This window comes from Equus quagga, chromosome 11, assembly GCF_021613505.1.
Source record: "Equus quagga isolate Etosha38 chromosome 11, UCLA_HA_Equagga_1.0, whole genome shotgun sequence".
NCBI lineage: Eukaryota > Metazoa > Chordata > Mammalia > Perissodactyla > Equidae > Equus > Equus quagga.
The window spans coordinates 3,247,388-3,273,768 of record NC_060277.1 but is presented as its reverse complement, the minus strand read 5'-3'; the positions used below and the strand labels follow the sequence as shown (position 1 = coordinate 3,273,768).

The following is a 26,381-nucleotide window of genomic DNA, read 5'->3' as shown; positions in this document are numbered from 1 at the left end:
TTACTGAAATTGCTTAACATTTATTCTTTTAAGATTAGTAAGTTGTAAGTCTCATGAGATACGTACACTAAGAATTGGAATTGATTAGACTCCACAGTAGGAAAGGATTGAACTATTTCCTCTTCTTGTTCCAAGTTTCCTCCAAAAGTAGTAGTTATTTTATTTTATTTTTTGTCCTTGCATAGATATATTTAGCGGGACCTACGACATGTGCCTTCTCTGACAAACTCTGTATTATGTTTATGATCAACATTCATGGCCCCCTTACATAATGAGGTGCAGTCAATTACCAATTAGCCACCAATGGCTGATGGATGAGGAGACCATCTCAACAGCCTCCCCAAGGTAGGAAATTACGCTGATTTGTTTCTCTTTGGCTTTGTAGATTATATATATATATATACTTGCAAATGAAAAAATTCTGATTATCTGTGAATTCTGAAGAATTCAATAAACATGATGAAAAAAATGCTGTGAAGACACAACCTAGGAGGAGCCTAACAATTATTTGGCTTCCCTTTCATGACTTCCTAGTCAGAGGTTTTCTCTTCTTCGACTCAACATTGAAGATAGACAGCATCTCCTCATCCCAGTGGGTAAAAATACTAACTACTGAAGTAAACTAGAAATAACATTCTGCTGAGTCAAGACATGGCTGGAATTTAGGCCAGCATTTCCATTCACCACTTTGGACAACTGATTCTCTGCAACCAGGCGTTGACTGCAATAGCTTCTCTACCGGCCGAGGTCAGTGTTTAATGGTGATGGTTTTGCTTTCAGTGAAGAATTCATAAGAGTCTTTGGCTCCTTCTCTACCTACCCCAGAACTCTTCATCCCCCCGAAAGGGAGGTTCAGCTCTCTGATGAGCCAGCAGTTGGTCCAAACCAAGCCGGACTGCAACTTCTTGGCCACCCGGTGGACACGCCCCACATTGCTTGACCACACGGTCGCAGCCAGCCCATACTGAACACTGTTGGCTCTTTTAACCACTTCCTCTTCGCTATCAAAGGGGACCACACACGTCACTGGACCAAATATCTCTTCCTTCATGCAGCGGGACTCATCCTTGATGTCTGTTATCACTGTGGGAAGCATGAAGTAGCCCGCCCGGTTCCCAGGGGGAAGACTCAGCCGGTCCACGCCCTCACCACACAGAACCCGGGCCCCTTCAGCACGGGCTATCTTGACGTATCTTCTGACCTGGGAGGATAAAAGCCACGATTAGCAACGTCTTACCATTTGGCTTCACACAAAGCAGCAGAAAATTCAATATTTTTCAATCATCTAAGCAAAATGTAGAAGGTCATTACTAAGAAATCTCAGGTTGGTTATCTTATGGCTCAGCTCCTGAGCCTGAGGGCGGAAGGGCTCTGACCATCACTTGGGCATTCAGCCTTCATCCATGGTTTATTTAATGTCTAAATCCCAGACACTTGGATAGGGTTTCTCATACATTCTCACTTCATTCTCTCAAAACACTACTAGCTCTGTGTTATTATACTCTATTTGCTGATGACTTAATTGTTCCCCAGGAAGGGTAAAGGGTCCATGGAACTAATCAACAGGAAAGCTAGAACTCACACTCAGATGTAGTCAGGGTTTAAATACAAGAAAGAATATTTTCTCACTTTTGAGGGGACTATGTACATGGCAGAAAATGAGAAATTGAACGGTGTATAAGATTTAATTAAAGGCCAGGATGCCCTTCACTAGCCAGGCTTCCAGAACAAATAGTTTCTAATTTCTAGTCTCATTACTGATTATAATCTGAAAATATTTCTAGGTAATATAGGGTAGCTAACTATAACGGGAAATAAATTACATAATAAATTAGCTCAGTGACTTAGAGATAACAAGAGATGTTTATTAATAACGGTCCTAGAAATGACTCATTATAACAACGATATACACATTTTTATATGGAAATGTTGTTGAAGTCACAATGATACATTCTTCTGGCCCTGAGGGGTATTATAAGCATAGGAGAAGTAGCAAAGTCATCTCAAAAATTGGAAGTTTAGAACAGCAGTCAAGGTGCACATCAGAGGCAGGGTAAATCTTGAAACAATGTTTTGCATCCCCACTTTATCTATCTGAGCATCTGCCCTAGCATTAGACCAGGACTCCGTTGCAGAAGTATATTCAATGTGGAGCTATATGTCTGCCATGTAAAAATGAAAGGTAACGTTGTTTTATTCTTAATTTTGCTTCAGTTTGTAGAGCACTTAATAAGCCATGAAGTCAAAGACTTTTTACAAATAGAGCATTTGGCACGGCTCTACAGTCCCTTCGTTCCACCTCTTCCCCCGACTCGCACGGTGACCTCAAAGCTTCCTGCAAAAGCCTAGTCCAGTTTGTGGGTAGAAACTGTAACAGCTCTAGACTTCTCTTTCCCCGACTCTCCTGCTCTTTTGGAAGTGACCCTCCCAGATTAATCAGAAGATGCCAAAGGTGGCGTCCCCTATGAGCAGGGGACGTGAAGGCAGAGGTTTCCAGAGGCCCCTGGTGGGCACAGCACCAGATCTGTCAGTGACCCCAGCAGTGCTCGAGTGCTCTGGCTCAGACTGTCACATCTAAACAGAACCACGTGACCCTGCCTTAGATGCCTTTGGGGTAATAAAATACGAAAGGAAGTGTTGGTATTCAAACTGGGAACTTACCAAATATTCCATGTATGAGGTGACTCACACCAACTGAATTTATTTTCTAGAGAAAGTATCTCTAGATGATAGAAGGACATCTATGCCAGCAGCTCAGAAGCTGAGGTTATCAACAAAATGTGAAAAAAGGTCAACCTTGTGACTGGTAATATGCTATCAAATATAATGAGTTATTCCTATGAAACTTTTTCGAGAGGAGAGAGCAGAGGCTAGTTAGTACTTAGTACCTCTGCCTGTGAAATCAGGCCGTAGAGGTTAGAAGAGAGGGCCAGGGAGCCCACCTCAGTTCCTCCACTTAGCAACTGAGGGATTGTCAATGCTCTGTGCCTCAGTTTCCTCATCTGAAAGTAAGATGAACACTGCCACTTATTCATATGATTAAATAAAATAATACATGAAAAATATTTAGCATAGCACCTGGTACATAGTAAGACTCCGGGCATCATCTGCTGGCAGTGAAGGTGATGACAATGTAATGCCTGATCTGACACTTACGAGCGGGGGATGTCAGAGACCCCCAGTCTGCATGTCAGGGGCGGGTAGGGTTTACCTGACACAAGAGCATAGGAAACTGGGAAAGGGGACCTTCTGTGGGCCTGAAGCCCGGCCCTATTAGAAGCGGTGCTCAGGAACTTCCTCTGTGCTTCCCAGCCTCTGTGTACACACGAGAATTCTCTGTATTACGCGATTTGGGGGAAGGTCGGCATGTAGCCAGATTCTCCAGACAGCCAAGAGGGGAAGGATTCGGGAGAGTAAAAAGAAAGAGAAAAGCACCCTGTGAACTAAGCAGGGGAGCCTGCCCTTCATTCCTCGAGGACAGAACCACCTCAGTTTACTGTGCGTCCCCCGCAGTCACTCAAACCTGGAAGTCCCACGTCCCCTTGGGAGCATGCTGTATCTCCACCCGCTCCTGAGCCCTCCGCCACTACAAAACAACCTGTACCTGTTCTAGTTGGATTCTCCTGTCACTGCCTCGCCATCTGTTGTGACAATCACACAGAAGTAAGATGGACACAAAGACTCCATTTGGCTCGGAGAAGACGTAGACACCGCAGAAGAGGAGAGCGGAATGCAAAGACGGCATCCAGACCTTCCTTGGTGGGCAGCCACAGAGCTTTCTAGTGAGATATGAGGAGAGGTGGCCGCCAGCAGAGCGTGTCCACTGCCTCCTTGATCCCAGATGGTTTGGCGCACTGGACCTAGAAAGGTCACACTCTGAAAAGGCCACACTGCCCTAGCTGCTCCCGTTTGCTCTCGCTCCAAGGGCTTCCTCACAGCAACTGAGCTGGAAGTCCCCGACAGGGGTCCTCCCGGGTGGAGACTGAGAGGGGGAGGCCCCCCTCTGGGTGCACGTGCTCTGGGTGGAGCAGCGAGGGCGGCAGATGTCCAGGCACCCTCCGAGCCTCAGCGGGATGGTTCTGCGGCTTTCCGTGGGGGAGGAAATGCGAGCAGAGCTGGGAGGGATCCAGCATATAGGACCACAAAGCAAGGGAAACCCCACAGCTTCCTATGCAATGGGGTAATGGAAATACCGTCTTTATTGCTCTTCCCTGGAAAAATAAAAGTAAAATAAATTGGCCAATGATAAAAAAAAACTATTTTTAAGTTTTTAACCCTGTACACAAAATCTCTCCCCTTAGAAGCAGTAGACTCTCGGAGCTTTCTGGGATGAGGGCAAAGTAATTAGCTGTATTTCATTTTAATAAGGAAAGTGGCTGAAAAATGGTTTTCTCTCAGCATCAAATAGAAAATCCAGATAAGCTGACTGAAAATTCCACAGTTGTTAATAGTCACGAGCTCATGCTGGTTTCTTAGTGTGGACAATGGCCCCGTGGGAATGGAAGATGTTAACAAAAAGGCGGACCAGTGAGTGGGTATAGAAACTCTCTGCCTTATCGTCGAGATTTTTCTATAAATCTTGTTATTCCAAAATAGAAAGTTTATTTTTTTAAAAAAATATTTGAGATAGAAAATGTACAATGGTAAAAATATGGGAGCTTTGAAAACTTCTGTTTGAAAGATATTAAATATGTGCTGATGTTTAGATGTGTTCAGAAAAAATTGACAACCGTAAGTTTCGTCATTTCAGAGTCACCTGTGGCAGCTAAGTCTGCTGCGTTGAAATGATATTAAGATAACACAACCAACATGTTAAATAGATGCTTGTTTTGGGGGCATAATTTGTTTGGTAGAAGATGGCATTTTGGAACTGAGATGTTAGAGAGAGGCTGACTCCGTGCCTGAAACCTTGCCAGTGTTTCAAGTCTTAAAAAAAGTCAAGTATCCTCTGTGGTTTTGATCTATTAGGAATCGTGGCTTTTGTCCACAGCTCCTGCAGCTACGATGCTAGAAATAGTGGGAAAGGATAGCTTCTCTCATTTCCACTTTCCCTAGGAAAAGATGGGGTGGTAAAGATATAGTCTAAAAGATGGGGTGATGTCAGTGCTAAGTTGAGGCAAATTTGTTACTTTGGGAGGTGGAAGGGACAGGAGCTCTGACATGGAAATCTCCCTGGGAGGTGCTGAGGTCAAGCCCAGCACAGCACTCTAGGTCGCTCCTTCCCTGGGTGCAAAGCTTGGACACAGCCAAGACGAGGGAGTGAGGAGGACACCAGGCTCCCCCTACGTATCTTAGTCTGGACTCAGATGAGGACTTGCTCACTCGGTGAAACCCACATGGGGAGCTGAGTTTTAGCAGAAGGAGTCAGGCCTGGAGGTGGGACCACCCAGAACCTTCAGGTGGGGCGTTCCTCCTGCCTGTATGCAGGTGCTGGGGGCGCACGCACATGCTCAAGGAGGCCTGGGCGCCCACCTGCCTCCCACACATTCTCAGTCTGCAGCAGGTCAGCCCCTGGGATCCACCAGGACGCCCCCTGCCTGCCTGGGGACCAGTGTCCTTGGACTCCAGCCACCAACCTACTGAAAAGGAGGTAATTTGGGTCTTCTCCATGGAATTATTCAAAGATGCAAAGTTTAGGCTGTATATTTTACTCAAGAGAAAAATTTGGCCATCTTACATTGATATATTCTAATATGGCAACCAACTAAATTCTCTGCTCATTTTAGGAATAATTAAAACTACTGGGAATCACCAAAAACAAAAATGAAACACAAGTTTGATAATTTGGAGGGAAGCCGAGTGCAAGGTGAATAAGACGTTTTGAACTAAAATGTATTATAATTGAAAAATTTTGGTACCTTTTTATAAGTTGGTTCTTGAGAAAGCAAGAACATTGGGAAAATGTGGACCTGCAGAAACTGCTCCACATGCATATTTATAGTAATGCTGTAAAAATCTCAAATGAATTTTCATAATGTGAGCATATTTTTTGAAATTCTTTGTTGGCAATTAAAAAGTTGGATTTGTATGATTTTGAGGTACTGAACACCCATATTTAGCCAAAGATTTTTTTTTTTTTTGAGGAAGATTAGCCCTGAACTAACTACTGCCAATCCTCCTCTTTTTGCTGAGGAAGACTGGCCCTGAGCTAACATCCATGCCCATCTTCCTCTCCTTTATATGTGGGACTCCTGCCACAGCATGGCTTTTGCCAAGCGGTGCCATGTCCACACCCGGGATCTGAACCGACGAACCCCAGGCTGCCAAGAAGTGGAACGTGCAAACTTAACCGCTGCGCCACCGGGCCAGCCCCTAGCCAAAGATTTTTAACAAACAAGAATTCACTACCTAAGCCGCCTGTGACATCAGCCAAGAAAAAACAATGAAAAGACAGTGAGTTAGAGGAGAATCTTAAGCAAAATCTGAAAGGCTTGTATGTGTCCACAGTCCCTTTATCGCTGCGATGACTCAGTGGTCAGTGATCGAGATGCTCCCTGCTCAAGCTCAAAGTTCAGGGAAAGTGGACACCTCCAGTTTGGGGGTCATGCTGCAAGTGGAGCACGTGATGGAGCGTTGACCCCACCACTGGCCCGGCAGACACCGCACCTGCTCTGTTCCGGGCACTTTTCTAGGATCTAAGGACCCAGCAGTGAATAAAGCTGACATTCTAGTCAAGGGAAGATAGCCAGTCAAGGAATAAACAATACGTATTCTATGTCAGATGGTGGAAAATGAAGCAGCCAAGAGCTAGAGGAGGGTCTGGCGCTGTGATTTTAAATAGGGTGAGGAGGACAGCCCTCCTTCAGACAGCGACATCTGACCTCGGCCGCGCAAGTGTCTGAAGGAAGAGCCTTTGGGTGGGGGGTGGGTGTGGGCAGCAAGCACAGAGACCGAGAAGAAGGAGTGGGCTGCTGTTTTCGAGGAATAAGAGGGAAGCCAGTGTGCAGCAGTGGAACGAAGGAGGGGAGGGGACGGGGTACCAGGGGACGGGGTACCAGGGGATGGGGTACCAGGGGACAGGGTACCAGGGGACGGGGTACCAGGGGACGGTCTCAATGGGTGGCATCCATTCTCACACACACAAAATACAGCCTGTGTGTGCGTATGCAGGTGTGCATGGGGCTACAGATTGTTCAACTGATGCAGAAAAGCCAAATACTTTTATTTGCTTCACTGATAGATCTCCCCTCCTGGGGTAAGGTTAGTGGTCATTATGGCCTACGATACCAAAGTAGTTTCTCTGCTGAGTGATACGGAGAGAACTTTGGGTCTCAGGGGAGTGGCGCCCTGCGGAGGGGACCTCAGACTGCGCCATAGCCCGGCCTGCTGGAAGATGCTTCTAGGGGGCTGGCTTTCACTCCACAGGAAACCTTCGGGAACGAGCTGAAGTTGTTTTCACCTGCTATTTGCATGTCTGGGTGGGTAGGCCTGGAGCCCTGGTGTCCAGAACAGCCGGACAAAAGAGAGGACAAGGGAAGCTCCTGGATCCAGTGACTTCTTTCTCCATGAGGGTGGGAACATCCTCAACTGTGGGTCCCCAGGGGCACTCTGGGGACTGCTGCCTCTGTGCCTACAACCCTCCAGGTGAATTTGACTAGAGAATAACACAGCCATGCTGGCCAGCCCCGCAGTAAGTAAATGACCTCAGAGTCCAGGGAATCCCAGGAGCTCATCTCCGGGGCCATTCTCTCTCCTGATCTCCTGCGAGACCATTTCCAGCATTCTCTTCCCTCTTGAAACCTTCAACACCTCCCCCCCTGCTCACCCTGCTTCCTACTTCACTGAGAAACCAGAAGAAGTAAGATGAGACCATCAAGTGCCGCTTCAGCATCTCTGCTTCACAATATTTGAAGATCAAAGTTAAAATTTAGTAAATCTGCCAAATCTATGAATGTCAGCGATTTCTCCAAACTTGTGAAGGCTCTGTCCCTCACGGGCTAACTGAGGGGGGCGCATTTCCCTTGGCGGGCCTTGGTTACCACAGCTGAAAACAAGGTCCTTCTAGCTCCAAAATTCTATGACTTATTTTTGGAGTTACACCAGATAATAAATTAAAATGACCTTAAAGACGTAAATTTCATAAACCACTCGGAGGCTGACAATGGTCTGTCCCATGTAGGCCACCACTAGTCACCCCATCAAGGACCACAAAATTTGGATGGCGCATGCAGGCACTTCTGGAGTCCCATCTGCTGTAAGCCAGAGGCAGGACCCCCTCCACTGGGAGCATTTACCTGCGGAAGGTCCTGCCAGCCTTAGTCCACATCGTTCTTATTAACGGGCCTCTATGCTTTGGAATTTGCCTTCCTCGCTCTCCTGGTGGTACCTCCATGTTGACCTCCCAAGTTCATCCATTTCTGTAGATGCTACTTTAACCTGGACGACGTTTGTATGCTCATATCTAACATTTTTAGACTCTGTACCCAGAGACAATTCCCCACAGGTCATAATGTTTTCAAAAATAGGGTGGTGGTAATTAACAACGTTTCGAAGCCCGGATGTGCTGTGCCTTCACTGAGCCTCTCTCCCAATCAGAGCTCTTTCTGTAACTTACGTTGCAGAGAAGGACTTACTTTCTCCAAATGAGCTTTACTTATGAGAGCTCCCATGCTGGCCGATGGATCAGTGGGACTGCCAACCTTCCACATTCTGGTAGCTTCTACAAACTTCTTTAAAAATTCACTGTAGATGCTCTTCTGGACAAAGATCCTGCTGGTACAGAGGCAGATTTCACCCTGCCAAGAATGACATGTGAGTACGATGACAAGACTGGAGGACACGCTCCTTCATGGAGAGGTCACCTCGCATTTCGAGCACCTGCCATGTCCTGGGCACTGGTCCAGGCAGTGGAGATGTGGTAAACAAGACAAAGTCCCCACCATGTGGAACACACAGTCTTGTGAGGAATATAGACAATAAATAGTACAAGTAAATAAATTCGGTGTATAATATAACTTCAGGTCATGACCAAAGCAATACTAGGAAATTAAGCAGAGGATGGGAAGAGAAACAAATGGAGAGGCAGCTTTTACTGCCTTTTGTTCAAGGGAGTCCTGGAAGGCATGCGAAGAAGGTGCATTTGAACCCACACTTGATTGACGTGAAGGGGCTGGATAAGCGAAGCTAGAGGAGGGAACTCTCAGCAGTAAGCGCAGAGGCCCAGCTGCAGGAGGGAGCTTGGAGCGTGCTGGGGAGGCAAGAAGGCAAGTGGGGCTGAGGTGGGAGAGGGGGAAGGAGACGGGGAGGAGGCGAGGGGCAAGGCAGCAGCACGCAGAGTCTCACAGGCTCACAAGGAGCGTGCATTTTACTCAGTGTCATGAAAAGACCATGGAAGGCTTTAGCATCAGAGTGATGCGATGGGGTTTACATGTTTAAACGATTGTCCTGGCAGCTGTGTGGAGAACAGAATGGAAGGGAATGAGATGGGAGCAGGGCGACTTCAGAGAGCATTCCGGAAGTCCAGATAAGTGGAGGCAGCCTGGACCAGGGTGGCAGCTGGAGATGAGAGAGATGGAGTCCACTGATGCCGACAGACCTTTAAAGGGCAGTGGGCCCCTGGAAGTGTCAGGACACCGGCATGGATGCCCCAGAGAAGTGACAGGACTCAGGGTACATTTTAAGGATGGAACCAACAGGACCTGATGGAGTAGAGGGGCTTCAGGAAGAGAAGAACAAGGATGCGTCCCGGACTTTTAACCTGAGCCTCAGAGCACATGGTAGCTCTTCCCTGGAAAGGCAAACACGGGGCAGGGAGGGGAGCGGTATCGCAGGGAAAGGACAGGGAGAGGAACGCAGAGGCTAAGATTCAGAGGCTAATAGACAACCAGACAGAGACCCTGGCTCCAGAGAGAGGAGCTAACAGGCTCCTGAGGGAAACTCATCCTTATTATCATGCAAATATGGCCTGTGATAGTTTACAAACCACGTTCCAGACATGTCAAAGCATTACGTAAATGTGGTAAGTACGTATATGCAGAAATAAATGTTTTCATCACATTTATATTTGGTCTTCCAAGCCTAAGAAACAGAATGCTTCTAGTTATTTTGATATTTGGACAAAGGTCATTGTCCAAATTAAACAGTCAATGTTTTGAAATAACGAATTCTTTCTGCAACCCAGGATCACCGTCAGAACCATCTGCACGTGTGGCTTGGAACGTCTCTGAACCCACGAGTGCCCTGTGCCACGTGGGGAGGGAAGTCTTGGTAAAGAGACTGGAGGACTTTACTGAGCCTCCTGGTTACTCAGTGCCGGGAAGGCAAACCAGGATCTCCAGGAGAACGGCTAAGAGGAAATGAGAAAAGGACAATGTCATTTATTGAGTGCCTGCTGTACGCCAGGCACCATCCAGCGTGCTGTCCTCGTAATAATTCTGTGGTGTATTAGTTTTCCCAGTTTACTGTCAGGAAATGGGGTTTTGAGTAAATACAAACCCAAGGCCACACAGCACAGCAAGTGTCAACCTCGGTCTGCGAGATGCTGAAGTCCACCTTCATTTCTTCCATGTCGCACAGCATCTCTAAGTGTGAGTGTGCTCTGAGCCCAAGGAGACCAGGTACCACAGAGATCCCCCGAAAAGCCAGTGATGGTCAGTGAAGGAAGCAGCATGCACTACATTGCACTTAGCAACATAAAAAGAAGTCAGCTACTTGGTTATTTTGCCTAAAATTCACTTGTGGTCTTGGATTAGCCAATCAGTGAGGTTTAGGTCCTCTTTGCCACTGACGTCTTTAAACACCCCAGGCGGGAGGCTCTCTGGGCGATCGCAAACCCTTGCACGGTTCTGGTCTTCAAGAAGCTCACAGTCCATCCTCACACTCAGAATCCGTTCACTTCCAGACGAAGAGTTCAACTAACGTCCTCTCATCTCAGTTTCCCAGTCCAGTTTGTCCCTCTCTTGTCATCACTAAGCCATCAAAACACTTGATTTAATTGTTCATTTTGATATTTATTTTTAACGATTAAATTACTTGTTCCATAAAATTGCCTTAAGTCTATTGATCCAGAAACTTCGTATATTTCTAAGCCACTTTCCCTAGAAATTATGGTGAGAAAAATAATTACAATTAGAACCATGAAAAGAATCATTATAAAGAGTGTTTTTCATTCTACACTCTCAAAAATCCTATTGGAGGGCATTATCATTGCCTCCGTGATTTTACAGGTAGAGAAATAAAAGTTCAAAAGCTTATGCAACTTATCCAAGTTAGGGAAATAAAGATCTCTCTCATTCCACTCCTCTTGCCTCCTGTGGAAGTTCTCACTCTTTGGCTTCAGTCTTTGTGCTCTGCTAAAGTTTTTTAAAAGCATACCTTTTGGAGACAAGCTATGATCCTAGGCACTGTGCAAAAGCAGGCGCAGCTGCCATCTTCACAGAGGCTATGGCTTAGTGTATCTGACCCAGGATCCTTAATCCTTTGGGGCTGCGGCCTTCAAGAGTCTGATGAAAACTCTGGGCCCCAGAAACACATCTGTTGCACAGCTTCAGGAGATGCAAAGTTGCCCTAAGCTCTTCCATCACTGCAAGCTGGGCAGCCTGCTCTGGACTGGTTCCGTCATTTTCTAAGCGTGTAAGTACATTTGGATACTTCGCAGGGAGAGTAAGGTTCGCTGGAGACAGGACATTTAGGCAGCAAGAAGAGACTGAGGGCAACTCTATGAATAAAGGGAGGGAGAAGCTTGGAGAAGCAAAAGCTGGATCACATTGTCCATGGCTGGTATTTGATAAAAGTTGTGTAACTCAGAAAAGAAGACAAGCTTGCCGAACAGAAGCTGTGACCCTCCAAGGCCACCGACTGACCCTGATATTGAGCAGACAGTCGGTGGAATAGCACAGTGCAACGATTCTCCTTTCCCTGAAACAGCCCCGCATTGACCTTCTCACCCAGAGCTTTGCACTGTAATGAAGCAGATCCAGCCTGACAGGACCATGGAGTTAAAAAACTAAACAAAAGCCCCCAAGGACATACCTGGTTGGCAAAGCTGGACCTGACGGTTGTTGGAACACACTCCTCCAGGTTGGCATCCTCAAAGATGATGGCAGGGTTCTTGCCCCCCAGCTCCAGGGAGAGCTTCTTGCAGTGGGGGGCACTCAGCTGTGTGATGCGCTCGGCCGTGGGCTGGCTCCCAGTGAAGGAGATGACAGGCACCTCCGGATGCGACACCAGGGCCTCGCCCACCCTGGGCCCGGTTCCAAACACAATATTGACCACACCTGGGGGAACACCTGGAGGGAAATAGTGGCAGTTACAGTAAGCCTCCTCGGGGAGTTGAGGACTTCATGTTACGGGGAGATTCTCCTTGAAGGTCCAATGGCTTGAATGGGGGTGCGAATGAACTTTTACGGCTGCCTCTCCTTTACTAACAAAGCAGATAAAACAGTGTCATCTCTGCTAGTGTACACCAGAGGTGGGATTTCTCAGGGGGCTTTTCCCTGAAGAAATGGGGGGTAGAACATTCTAGATAATTCACTCCATAATATTGACTAGGCCTCAGGGGCTGGGGATGCAGAAACATCCTCAAGCAGGTCAAGCCCAGTGGGAAGGAGAGCCCTGCTCAGGGTTGGCATCCAGGAGGCACAATTCAGCATGACAGTGCTCTGTAGAGGGCAGCATAAATGTTGCAGAAGCCAGAGAAGAGACTGGCTATGCCAGCCCAGGGAGTGAGGGAGGGCACCCCCGGGAGGGGAGTTTTGAGTCTGAGGTCCCGCCCCCCATGATATGGACGCACCATCACACCCTAGGACTGACTTAAAGTACCCAGGACACCCCAAAATATGTGCCCAGGCTTTCCCATCACAAGACCCTATTGCCCTGTATCTGCACGTGTTTATTTATGTGTTTTATGGATTTGCTTGTTTATTGCCTGTGACCACTGGGAGATACACCGATGGAGGCAGAAATGGTGTCCGGGTTTTGTTCTCCATTGTATCGCCTGTGCCACGGCCCCGTTTGCTCACAGTTGTTGAGTGCTTGCTGTGGGCCCGTCATTGCCCTAAGTGGTTCACATCCTTCAGATCTCTCAACAGTATTATTATCCTCGCTTCACCGATGAGAAGCCCGAGCCCAGTGAGGTTAAATAAAAACCAGTAAGCGGCAAAACTGGTCATAGCAGGTTAATAAACAACGGTTAAGTAAATGAGTGAATGAACGCTTAATGTGCATTATCCAAGTCAGAAATGGTTCTGGAGAGAAGATCCACGTGCAGTTTGTTGCGTCTGGGATGCTCTCGGGTTTGCCCGGAGGCAGCTGAGTTATTCCGCTCTGTTTCCTCAGGCTCGAAGGACAGTGGGGCGGGAATCCTGCAGGCTGCAAGGTCTTTGAACTACTTCTCCGCTCCTGGCGTCTGTCCTTTATTCCAGGTCACATTCTCTCCTCAGTACAAACACTGTCTTGGATTAAGAGCCTCTCTTCAAGATTACACTTTTAAAGTATAAATAATAATTTCACACTGAAGATCCATTATCCTCCGGAACATCTTCCCCCGGAGCCAGAGCCTTAGCCTGGTCCCTTGAGGGGACAACCGAGGCCCCCTTCAGGTGAGCCTCTGGAGACAGGTAGGAAGGGGAATGACTCATGATGGCATCTGGCAGAGCTCACCTCCAGTGGCCCCCTCTACACTCAACATGCACATTTGCTACAATCCAGCTCAGGGCAGTCCTGGACCACAGGTCCCGGCCACAGGAGGGCAGGCCCCGGCCCAGGCTCCCTGTGAGAGCAGCTGGGTCTTGGGTTGGGGCACAGAAGAGGCTGGGGGAGAGGCCCCCCGAGAGGTTGATGGGAGGAAAACAAGGTCACGTTTCCCCCATTAGCCGGATGGGGCCCTGCTTCTCCATCGAAGACCAGAGATGTAGATATCTTCCCAATATTTGCTGGGGGTCGGGGACAGGAAAACGTAGAAACACCGCGTATGTATGAACACGGAAAATGAGCTCCTCTCAGCAGCTGGCGGCGTCTGGTAACACAGCGGCGTGAATGTTGTGATTGCGTTTCCTCAAGCGCCAATGTTAATACGCTACGAGCTGTCTATCGGCCATGATTTCTCAGCACCATTTGCCATTGATCCAGACATTAGTGAAACTCTTCTAGAGACATCTGCCCTCTACCCTTCAAGAAGAATTTTAACCTTAAACAGAGCAGAGCACAAACTAATAGGAAGGGCCCGAAAATTGCCATCAGGGGACATTCCAGGAATGAGCGCAAACATCTGGTGCCTCCAAGAAGCAAGCGAATATTCTAGAACTCCCAAAGAGGTATTCACTGTGCACTTTTTTAAATGACTTTATTTCGGAGAAAGGTCGTTTGTCAAGTCTGTTTGAACACTCAGGATGGAGGAGCTGGCTCTTCAAAGGTCCCGAGCGTGTCAGCGGGTTGTTCGAGCTCTTTTCCTTACACTAAGTTCCTCTTACAGAGGCTTCTCTGCAGCAGGATAACAGGGACGTGATCCATGCCTCCTCCCAACCCCAGCGGAGAAGCTGAGAGCTCGAGACAGGTGCAATTTGAGCACGACACTCTCAGTGTCTGTCGGAGGAGGAAAGTTTGGCAAAGCCGGCCTAGGGAGGGAAGGGGGGAAGGACCGTCTGGGTACAATGAGCTTATTCGTTCACAAGAAATAAGGCCAACGCTGTGCAAATAAAGGAAAACATTACACTCTATGCAGACCAGGCTCTGGGGTGTGTGAAAGGGGAGAGTGGAGGAAAGAGGAAGCATCATAGGTCAAGATGTGGTTGATCTGGGGAAGAGAATGGTCTCTGGACCACAGCTCTTTGTCACTCTCCTCTCCACCACCTGCGCCCTCCTCACCTCTGCCTGCGTCCTCCCCAACACAGGATCAAAGCAGAGCGTGGGCCCCATTTCTAGCCCACTCCAGAGCACCTGCAATCACCAGGCAGGACAGAAATGCCTCAGAACTTCGCAGACACTAGAGATTCAGTTTTGCCAAGAACGGGATTAAACGCAGTCCCTCTTGTAGAGGGGGGATGACATGCGGGGAGAGGAGAGACACAGCACATCACATCACACACCCTCAGAGGCCCAGGACATCCGCAGGTGTCGTCGCGAAGCCCTAGGCTGGAGGCCTCGTTCCTCTGTAGGATTCGAGGGAAATGGGCAGCTACACGAGGGCCACAAGGCCCACTGTTCTTCCCTAAACAGGCCTGGTTTCCCCTGTGTCTAAATCCTGGTGCAAGAACCGGTTTAGCTTTCCCGGAAGCTCGCGCTGACGTTTTTGCTCAGAGACGAGAGGAATCCAGGAGAGAGACAGACTCCCAGGCCGCTGCCCTGCAGGTCTGCGCGAGCCCAGTGGCACGGTCGCCCTGGGCCTGAAGGAGGCGAGCACCACAGAGACGCCAGGGCCACGAAGACAGCCTGTCCCGCCGGCCACCACCACTCCCAGGCCGTGCGGAGCCACCACTGGGGGACCCGACCGCAAGGGGCTTTCTCGCGGGTTACAAGCTAGGGCCTCCCACCTGTTCCCTTCCAGCCCTGGGCCGGCATCAAGCTGAACATCCCAGAACTAAAGCAGGATCGCAGCCTGCAGGAGGCCACTAAACGGTTAGCAGAAAGAGGACAAGGGTCATGTTGTATCAGGGTCCCAGGAGTGGCTCCAAATGCAGGGGAAACTGGGATGTGTATTCAAACCTCTTGAAAATGGGCTATTCCTATCAAGTATTCCATAGCTATCCAAACCAGAGAAGTACCTAGTGATGTTGTTATTTTTATAAAGATTAGCTTGTGGTTCAACCCTAGGACTTAAGTGACAATTGAAGACACCCTGGAGCAGGCTGGCGTCTGAACTCACCGGGCTTGTTAAGCCTGTGGGTGCATTATGTCGGGCGTTCACTCTACTGCAGGTGGACACCACCCCGCCACCCCAGGAGGAGCTGTTCTGCAGAAGCCCTGCTGGGGCTGAAGAGAGGAAGCAGATGAGCAAGCCCTGTGGATGAGGGGGTTTCCCAGAAAAGGACCGGGGAGACAGAACCAAAGATGTCCCTGGAATCTGTTTGCTGTTGAGCAGATTTCTCTCCAAAATAGCTTTTCAGATGTCAGTGACTCTAAGGTGGCTGAAGCCTACAAAACATACAGCCCCAGAGCTAATCCTGTGCATCCCCCAAGCCCTAGCGCCTGAGTACCTGCTTTCTGCAGGAGCTGGCACAGCATCCACGCCGTCACGGAAGTCAGCTCGCTAGGCTTGGCTATCACGGTGTTGCCGGCAGCGATGGCGGGAGCGATCTTCCAGGTCAGCAAGTACAGTGGTAGATTCCAGGGACTGATCAGACCAGCTGAGGAGAGAACAGAGCGTCGCCAACAGTGACGTGCCCATCACAGCCAGCTGGCCAGACGGGGCTTCTGTGTGAGAACTCCTGCGTGCTCCATGAAACCGAAGCTTACTCTCCGAGACCCCCAAACTGTGCTTATTTGTAGCCAACTTCAGGGAAATAATTCTAAACTGTGTTACAAGAAACTGTACCTGTAAATACTATAGTCAATATGGTTGACTCTTTTCTTGATGACTTACAATTATATTTATGAGCAACAGCAATGTAAATTCCAGGGCAAATGGGCGGTCACCTGTCACTCAACAGTTCCAGAACGTGATCAGTTTTGAGATTTACAGACTGATCCGTACATTTGTTTAAACGTCTCCTTCCTCATCATGAAACTGTCCAGCTACTAATTCTTCAGGTTTTCTCCATCTCTATGTCTTTCGTGTTGTGAATTGAGACACAAAATCTCAAGCTGTTTAGAATTATTTGTAAAATAAGGGCAGATCATTTCAGAGACAGTAAAAGCCATGTCAGCCAGCCAGAGTGTCTTTAATAAGAAACTGCTCACTCGTATCCTGAGCGGACGGGTTTGCTGGGGAGGTAACAGAGCCAAAATCTAGAGCCTCCCCATGGAAAATTCTGAAACCGCCCGGCTTCCAACCTCAGGGCATGCAAAAACAAATCTACCTTGTGAATCAGTAAATGGACTCACCCGTTTATACTCTGCCCTCAAGCCTGTGCTGTGAAAGTAAACGTATTTTATGTGATTAAATTCCCCATTGGAAAATCTGTTCTTTAAGGGATAACAGAATATTTTTGCTGCATGATATATTAGCAGGCTTCTTAGAGGGAGCTTTGAGCTTTTCATAATGGCTTGAAAATACCATTTCCTAAGGGTTCAAATCATCAAAGTGGTAAAAGTCCCATTTTCTTTCCTTTTAACTTACATTCTTTTATCCTGTCATAAAATGTAACTCATAAAATATGGAGGGTTGGGGTTTTTTCCTCAGTGGACACAGTGACATCTGGTGGACATTGTGAGTCATTGCAGACATCTGTGTGCCCTCCAAAGGCAGGAGTCAGACATGAGGGAGGAGGGAAGTGAGTCAAGGCCTATGTGCCAGCACCTGCACTGCTCTAAGTGCCCTCCACTTGTTAATTTATTTAATTCACATAAAAATATGTAAAGATAAAATAGAACTATTCTCCCAGTTCTTCAGAGAAGAATACTGAAGCACAGAAAGGTTATGTAACTTGCCCACACATATCCAAAATCCATGCTCTTAACCCCCGCACGCTCTGGAAATAGACTCTTTATCTTTAATTACGGGGGGGAAAAATCCTGGTTTGTGAATTTACTCTCAGCATCACTCTTTTCCCTGTGATTTCCCAAGAACCATGTCCCAGGAATAAGTAGGGAATTTGACACAAAGAAAATAAACTAGAAATCGATTTTTAAGGCCAATTATATTTCAGCCAAAGCAGAAGAAATCAGCTCCTTCCTTTTCCTCCGCCTGTTCCTTTGGATCAATTCTACAGAATAGACCAAGCCTCTCTCTGTACCCTTGTGGCCTAGGCTCTCGCTGACAGCACCTACCGATGCCCACAGGCTCCCGCACGGTGTAGTGCAGACAGCCCGCGTGGTCCATCTGCGTGCACTCTGACGTGTGGTGCAGGATGGAGGAGGCAAAGAACCGGAAGTTCTGCACAGACCGGGGAATGTCCAGGGTTCTTGCCAGGGTTATGGTTTTCCCTGTAGGAAGCCAACAACAGAGTCTCTGTCAGCGCACTTCACCATGGACAGCAGACACTCTCCCTCACACACGTATCCCAACCCCCACCGAAGCAGCCTCGGTCCCTTCCAGCCTGGCACGGGCATTCCTTGACCACAAAGAGCCTCGATCATGGCTTGATAAAATTATGAAATAATTCGGTATGAGGTTATAGGATGAAGGAGGGATAAAGTTGAGCCAAATAATCTTTGTTTGTGAACTGCACAATTTATATAAATTCGCCAGATGCTACCACTTCACCCAGATCAGCTTTTTCAAATCAAAATCCCCAAGCTTTGCACATGCTACAAAGGGGGTGGAATAATGGCTGTTAAGACAGCTGCATCTGCTCGTCCCAAAAAACCACTTTGCTAAACATGTGATGTATATTAAATGTCCCCCGACATGTAGTGGAGTCCTGGAGATGGACATGTGGTGGGACCACTGAAGGGTCCCCTGGCGCAGGATGCTGTGTGGCACTCGCTCACCCGTCACATGCCCTGTGCCTGTCTTTGATCCTGAACTGAATAAGAGGAGAACCGTGAACTGACCTGGGCTGCTCCTCGGTTCTCTCTGAGACGCAGGCAGACCCTGCAGCGTCCGGAGCACCCAGAGGAAGTGTTTTCTTCGTAAGCTTTCTGAGTCAGGCTGCTTCCTGACTTCAGCACGGTTCACAGCATGCACATAATTCTAAAAGATCTTGGTTTTTCCTAACAGATATTATTGCAAAGATTAACAGACATTTACTCCGTCACCCAGCTGTCTGGGAAGGAGTTCAAAAATTGGGGAAGCGTGCTGGGGGTGGAACAGTGACTGACATATCAGACATCTTTCTAAATACCTTGACTGTGTCACCAACCGCTCTTCAAGTGCCTCTGCTTTGAAGCTCTCTGCTTGGAATTAGTGATGGATGGCGTGACCAGCCCGGGTCCCCCCCGTCCCCACATGGCTGCCCTTTGCCACACATCCTTGCACTTCTTTCCACCAAACGGTGAAATTATTTGAGTGTATTTATTGAGTGTATTTATTTCCCTGCCCCTTGAACTTGGGCTCAGCCGTGGTTTGCTGTGGCCACCAGAATGAGGCAGAAATGTGCCAGTTGCCACTGCTTTCCACCTCTACCGCTGCCATGAGAAGCACGTGTGCCGGACCCCGATGGCCCCAGGAGGGGGACACGAGGAAAGCATCCTGAGTCCCATCCATTACAGTTAAGGGGCAGGAGGTCACTGAGGACCTGGGCTGAGGGGATGACTGGCCGGCGTCTGCGTCACGTCCCACCCTGTCCACCGGCCAGCGGCTCTGGGGGTGGCTGCTCACCTTGGTCTCGGGACTCGGCCACCGCAAACTCCTCCAGCGACTGTTCCAGCAGGTCCGCCAGCCGCAGCAGCACCTGTGAGCGCTCCTGGGGACTGCGGGCCGACCAGCCAGGGAAGGCTGCTCTGGCGGCGGCCACTGCCGCGGCGACCTGCAGGACACATGGGGACAGTCCCCAGATGCGGGATGAGTCCAGAGGCCCCAGGGCCCTACGTGTCCGATGTTTCTGCCCAATTTCAAACACTCACGGCTCCCAGAGCTGAGTCCCCACAAAGCGGTGTTTATGTGATGGGGGAAGCAGGAGTACCACAGAAACAAACAGAAATGCACCCTTTCCATGAAGGCGTCCAGAATGTGCAGTTCATCAGAAAGAAGCCATGTGAACTTATCGGATACACATTTTCAATCATTGTCAAATATAGAATTTTTTTGAATATCCTATGAGAGGAAACTCAGTCTGGGTGTGTAGTTTCTACGCTCTTAAACCAGTTCTGACAGATCTGATAAAGTCTAACATTTTATTCGAAATCACATCCAGACTCTCACTCCCACTTAGAGTCACTAATCGTGTTAGTTATTTATTGACTAAGTTTTATATATAAAGCAACATGCTAAATGCTTTACACAAATTATTTCATTAAACCCCTTTTAAAATCCTGTGACACGAGGACTGCTGTGCCCATTTCACAGATGAGGGAACTGAAGCACAAGGGCTCAGGTACCTTGCCAGAGTTCACACAGCTAATAAGCAGCAGAATCAGGATTCAAACTCAGATCTTTGTGCCTCCCACGACCACAAGCTGGCCCGCTATGGCGTAACCGTGGTCGCCGCCCCCTGCCTGGCTCTGCCCAAGGGAAGAGGCCTCTGTTGGAGAGGAGGGCACCCGCAGTTGAACAGACAGCCTGGGGACCTAGTTTTGGAGCTAAATCCGAAAGGAAACAATATATGGGAAGATGAGGGCAAGGCCAGTTCCCGCGGAACGAATTCTCAGGTCGCCTGCGGCCTTTCTCCCCGTAGTCAACATCGAAGCCGTGCCTTTTCCGGAGACGGCAAACTGTGACCTGCATCTTCCCTCCCCGCTCCCTGCATGATGACGGTTTATAACCACTCACAGCCCCTTCCCTACGGCCCAGGCCCAGCCTCAGAGTCCCTTTCCACAGGCTCCAGCAGCCACAGCAGCTTTCCAGTCTCGTGTGACCCAACAAAGCCCCAGAGTCCGTGCTCCGTGCTCTGCCCTAAATCCGATCCGCACTCCTTGTTTCCCTTATGTGAACAGTCACCTTAGCCGAGCTGAAGGGAAGAATAAAATTATTCTCATCGCAATCACAAATTTCTGGGAAGATGGTTTCGCCTCACACACTCAGTCTCCCTTGTGGACCTGAGACAGGATGGAGGGGAGGAGGTGTGGCAGCGGCAACCACCACCAGCACCACCTCACAGAAGCCCTGCTGCCGGCCAGCTGGAGGAGGCCTCCTTCCCACAGCGTCACTGAAACACCTGAGCTCTGAGATCCAGTCCAGTCATATTTCCTAAGTCGTCTTATGTCCATTATGGAATACGTATTAATCTACTATATGCAATAATAGCAGCAAAAGCGAGTACTTAGAAAGCATTTACTACATTACTACATTAGACACCAAGAGCTTTACACACATCCGTCTGTCTGATCTTGAGAACAACACTCTGCACTAGGTGCTGCTATTGTCCCCATTTTGTAGATGAGGAGACAGAGGCCCAAGAGGTCCATCTCTGAGCCAGGCCCACGGAGAGCAGGTGGTGCAGCTGGTCTCTGAAGCCAGGCGGGCTGGCTCCACTCCGCCCTCGGCTGCAGGACTGTGATGCAGATGCTCCCACTAATGTGTGTGTGGGGGGGGGGGGGGGGGGGGGGCGGTGACCTAAGCATCAGAGAGGAGAGTGTTTGCACACTGTCACCTGTAAAATAAGGATGGAGTTTGGGTCTGATTTTAGGTCGTTAACGGCTCATTTTGGGACCATTCACGTTAAAGGGCTCGGGAATGCAACGCGCATGTCGAAAGCTGAATGAAGGGGAGCCGCTGCCAGCAGCCCCGCTAGCACACTTTGTAAGTGATTTTGGGGGAAATTGGGCATGTAGTTCGTATGGTGACCATATTCTTCAAGCCAGAAAAAAACCTGGGATTTATGGGATCAGACAGAATATTTGCAAGTTGGATTGCTGGAAAATCCAGAATCCCTATTCCTCTGCCAGCAGGTGCATCCGTTCTCTGGAAAGAGAGGAGCCGTTAACTGCAGAAAACATTTCAACTGCATTTGGCATATTATTTGCCATGTTAACTCCACTTTGGAAAACCCTCTGAGACCAGGAGGGCTGGAACACACAAAGCTGTTGTCCCGCGTCGATCCCAGGTCGTTCGGAGCAAACAGAATTACAGGTTACAGTGTAACCAACAAATTAGCCAATATTTGCAAACTTTAATCCACAAGTCTAAAGGTTTTTTTTAATGCAAGACAGATTTAAAATACTAACAACAGGGAAATAATAGCTTAGTTCTTAAAAAAAAATTGCATATAATACTTATTAAATATGAAGGCTACAATTATCTTTTAAATAATCTAGTTCTTTGTGTCTTAAGAAATAATTAAAACCTATAGGCATTAGGTGAGCACGCAGACATCAGCCACACGTATCACGACCCTGACGTGTTTTCATTCTCAGCGTAATAATTGATAACTAATCAAGTGTATCTCAACATTTTACAAACTTCCTCAAATAAAACCAATTGTACGTCACTAAGAATTTTTTTAATGTGTGTGCCATTAAGCACTTTGAGTAAGAAAAAGGATGGTGTGCAATTTCACTCCAAAAATACATGGGAATTTGATTTGGGGTTTCGTCATTCAGATCATCAGTTTTACTTTACCAGATTTTTGACAACACGATGAATTTTATCAGAGGATAATCTAAAATCAATCCCTGGGTTTTTAAATTTTGTTTGTTCTAGTGAAGATACATGTTTTTTTAGAAGTCCATGAAGACAGCGGGAAATTTAGGCAACTCTTGGTCGAGAAAGGGAGCATTTATTAATAGTGATAATTCTTACAAACAATACTTCTTCCTGGACACTGTTAAGGTGCATCTGAGACCCGCGGCCGTGGGTCAGGTGGCTGATGAATGATTGCTCCTCGTGCAGGCACCAGAGATTAGTTCCCTGTGCCCTCTGCGTCCAGTCACAGAGTGAAGCTTCCAGAACAAAAATCTTCCTGCTGCTGCCATTGATCAACTCTATACCTTTTCCCGACCCCCTTTTCTCCTAGAAAATTACTGGGCATAAATCACCAAATGAAGGACATTTCCGCCCTCTCCGAGAGAATTCACTCACCTCTGCCTTTCCACTGTCCGGCACTCGGCAGTACACCTCCCCTGTAGACGGGTCATAAGAGTCTAGATAGGAGTCACAAGGTAAAAATTTCCCATCGACGAAGTTTTCCAGCATCAGAAGCGCCCGGGTTCCAGCCATGGTCAGGGAAGTCCTGCCTTTCCCCTCGACAAGTCTCCCCTTGGCTCGCCCAGCACTTCTCCCTTCCCCGTAGTCATCTCCTCCTCCCTTCCATCCAGGCCCGGTGTCCCCATTTGCTGGTCAGTGAAAGTGGGAGGTGCCCTGACACTCAGAGACTATTCCAGGCTCCAAACTGAATATTTCACAGACTTCCAGTACATTATGAGAAATGGGTAATAACCTGTTTAACACCAGCTTATGGGTTCGTGGCCCTTCAAAACGGTCCAAAGGCATCTGTGTGCATCATTTTACTGGGTTCACAGTATAAACTGCTCACTGCTCAAACGCTGACTCAGCGCCAGACCCTGAAGGGAGTCCTGCAGGTGAATGTACTCATTTATTCCACACAGTGATCCTATGTGAAGTAAACAGCATTACTTCTACTTTTGTCAGAGAAACTGGGCCTCAGAGAAGTTAGCAGTGTATCCAAAGTCGAACAGTCGGTAACGGATGCACCTCGGTCCTTCTGTCTCCAAACCACGTGGTTTTTCCTCACTGCATCGCTGCCTCGCCACAGAGGGGCCTGAGGACAGAGTCCCATGCCCCTGCTCATCTGCTCTCTTCACCCTGGCGCCTTCTGTCTGAACTGTCCCCCCGTCTCAATGCAGGGCCGCAGCAGCAGCTCATGTCTTCCTAGCTGTGCCACAGAGATGAAGATATGAGCCCAAAAGATGTGTGACATACAACACACAAGGCATACATATCCAGGACGTTGTAAGAATTTCTACAAATTGGTAAGAGAAATTAACAACCCCAAAGAAAAAATAAGCAAAGGCTCTAAAAAAGCGATTCTAGCAAAGGAGACGTGACTGGCTAACGAATGCTGGAAGGATGCTCCCTTCGCTGTCAATCAAGGAATGTGGAATACAGAGAGGGGCCCTGTTTGGCCAATCAGACTGGAAAACATTTTTTTTAAAAGATTGGCCCTGAGCCAACATCTGCTGCCAATCTTCTTTTTTTTTTTAACCTTTTCTTCTTCTCCCTGAAGCCCCCCAGTGCATAGTTGTATTTCTAGCTGTAGGTCCTTCTGGCTCTGCTATGTGGGATGCTGCCTCAGCATGGCCTGATGAGCAGTGCCATGTCCGCGTCCAGGATCCAAATTGGTGAAACCCTGGGCCGCCGAAGTGGAGTGCGCGAACTTAACCACTCGGCCACAGGGGCCGCCCCTGGCAAGCATTTTTAAAGATCGCTAACATCCACTCTGTATTAGGCCATGGAAAACTCGTGCTCTCCCACCTCGTGATGGGAGGGGCCACAGAACTTGGGTTGGCAGTGTCAGCTTTTAGGTTTTTTTTTCTTTTTTGAGGAAGATTAGCCCTGAGCTAACTGCTGCCAATCCTCCTCTTTTTGCTGAGGAAGACTGGCCCTGAGCTAACATCCCATCTTCCTCTACTTTATATGTGGGATGCCTACCGCAGCATGGTGTGTCAAGCCGTGCCATGTCCACATCTGGGATCCGAACCATGAACCCAGGGCCCACAAAGCGGAATGTGCACACTTAACTGCTGCACCACCAGGCCCGCCCGGCAGTGTCAGCTTTTAAATGTGCCTACTTTGGGCCTAACAACCCCCCCTTCTAGGACTCTCTCCTACAGAATTACCTGATCGTGTTCGAGGAGATAAGTCCCAGCGCATCGTTTCTTATGGCAATTAAAAAACTGAAAACAATCTAAATGTCCACCAACTGGCGAGTATTGTAATTAATCGTTACACCCATGATAAGGAATATTATGTAGCCGTTCAAAGGATGTACTGTTAAGTGGAAAAAGAAAGCTGGTGAATAATACGCACCATACGACCTCCTAGGGTGCCTGTGGGATTGAGGGGTTTGAAGGGGAGGAGCGCATGCTTCCTTTTTCTTTTTACTTCAGATAGTCTTAAATTTCTTGAATAGTTTATGGTGAACCTACATTAATATACAACTTTTGTAGTAAAGATTTCGTTGAATGTTAGAGATCAATATTCTATATTCAATGGTCATTTGGGGGCATTTGCCAGCCATACTCCCTAGGCCCTCCCTGCTTCTACCTTACTCATTTTTCTCCGGATGATCTCCAAATTCTTGCTCATCACTGATGCAAAGCAGTGGGTTCCCCATTCCCTATGCCACCAAGCTCCTGGCCTCCCCCTGCGGATCTAAAACCTACCTACGATGCTCTGCGAACAAGAGTCCTCGTCTTCTCTCTCTTGCAGCTCAGAGCCTCGGCAGAAACTTTGGAATTACGGCTCACTTCACACAGCCAGTCCTGAGGCTCCCTCTCCTCACCCAGTAAGAAGCAGGAAAGCAGCATAAAGATGAAAATTTTTTTCTCAGCTTAAAAATTCTTAACATTTCCTCTCCACATTACATTTAAAATCTTTTATGTTAATGATTTTTGGTCGTATTGATGCACTTCTGTTGAAAATCTCTTTTGATCTGTTTTAGAAACTGGTCACATATAAATAGACATGCCTGGACAAACAAATACAATACTACATACAGCCAGGGTCCCTTCAGTAAAACAGAAACCATGGCAGGTATTTCAAGTTTAATGAAGGGAAATGGTCCACGTGGGAAGGAGGGAAGAGCACACAAGCTCTGCTGAGATAACGCAGATATTATAACCACAAAAAGCAGCTACCATTTTTGAGACTGGGGGACAATAAGGAAGAGATGGGCTACCAGAAGCTTGAAGGAGACCCCGCCCCCGCCCCCCACCCCGCAGCGGGTGCAGGTGCTTCTGAAGGCACGTGGGGTGCTTGATGCTGGCAGGACCGAGACCGCTGGAGGCTGGGGCAGGGGCTGCTGGCTGCTGCTGGAGAGAGGCTGACAGGGATGGAGACAGAGGGCAGCGTCTTCTCCCTCCCTCTTTCCAGGCTCTTCCTTGTGCCTCTCCTCGACAGAAAGCCAGCTGACAAGGCAATGTGAGAAAAATGGTTTGCAGATCACAGCCCTGGCACCACAGAGTGAAGCACCAGGGCGTAAGCTTGAAGCTGAGGGATGAGGAGAGAATACCCAGCCCACACAGGCAGACTTTCGTAGCCTGCCTTCCTCTCCAGCTTCTAGTGCCTTCTGTGTCCCTTTAGAACCTAGCGGCCCAGCCCTCTCCCAAGGACCTCATGCCCCACAATAATGCATTGCCCTCCTTCTCTAAACCACTAACCTGAGATTTCTCTCACCCAAGCTGTTGAGAGAAAAAATCCGATTATATGACTGAAGCAACTGAGACTAACATTGATCAGAATTTGTCTTTTAATACAGTTCTTAATAATCCAAAAGATTCTAATTAGAGGACCATCTAAAGGAGATCTTTTTAAAGAAAGGAGCTTTCCCAGGACCCCGTGGGGGAGTTGTTTTCCTCACATAATAGCAGAAGAGGGTCAGAAACCAGACACAGGGTTTGACAGCTCCCAGAACTCCCCCCCACAGACGTGGGCCCAGCTTCTGAGCAGGCACAGCGTTAGTTACAGCGGATCCTCTCGCTATTTGCTGTTCCAGCTCGACCTGGTCCCT

At 48.2% G+C, this 26,381-nt stretch overlaps 1 protein-coding gene across 2 annotated transcripts; it reads right to left on the bottom strand.

Moving 5' to 3' along the window:
• Positions 1-22,910, bottom strand: ALDH8A1 (aldehyde dehydrogenase 8 family member A1). Of its 2 annotated transcripts, none has more exons than XM_046677474.1 (7): positions 22,712-22,908; positions 19,355-19,502; positions 17,863-18,018; positions 16,131-16,280; positions 11,971-12,227; positions 8,574-8,735; positions 1-1,201 (listed from the first exon to the last, which is right to left on the bottom strand). In XM_046677474.1, exons 1-7 carry the CDS (start codon positions 22,847-22,849, stop codon positions 749-751), a joined length of 1,464 nt encoding a protein of 487 aa, XP_046533430.1. In that variant the 5' UTR covers positions 22,850-22,908; the 3' UTR covers positions 1-748. The 2 variants fall into 2 exon arrangements, with proteins under 2 accessions (XP_046533430.1, XP_046533431.1); XM_046677475.1 differs by lacking the exon at positions 1-1,201 and adding an exon at positions 3,768-4,211 and having other exon boundaries at positions 22,712-22,910.
• Between the last annotated feature and the right edge of the window lie 3,471 nt (positions 22,911-26,381).

Excerpts from the sequence above, each read along its gene's own strand:
- ALDH8A1 (XM_046677474.1), bottom strand. The coding sequence starts at position 22,849 with ATGGCTGGAACCCGGGCGCTTCTGATGCTGGAAAACTTCGTCGATGGG. Across the intron at positions 18,019-19,354 it reads GGCCGAGTCCCGAGACCAAG|GGAAAACCATAACCCTGGCA; the intron begins GTGAGCAGCCAC and ends GGCTTCCTACAG. Across the intron at positions 12,228-16,130 it reads CCAGCTCCTGCAGAAAGCAG|GTGTTCCCCCAGGTGTGGTC; the intron begins GTACTCAGGCGC and ends ATTTCCCTCCAG.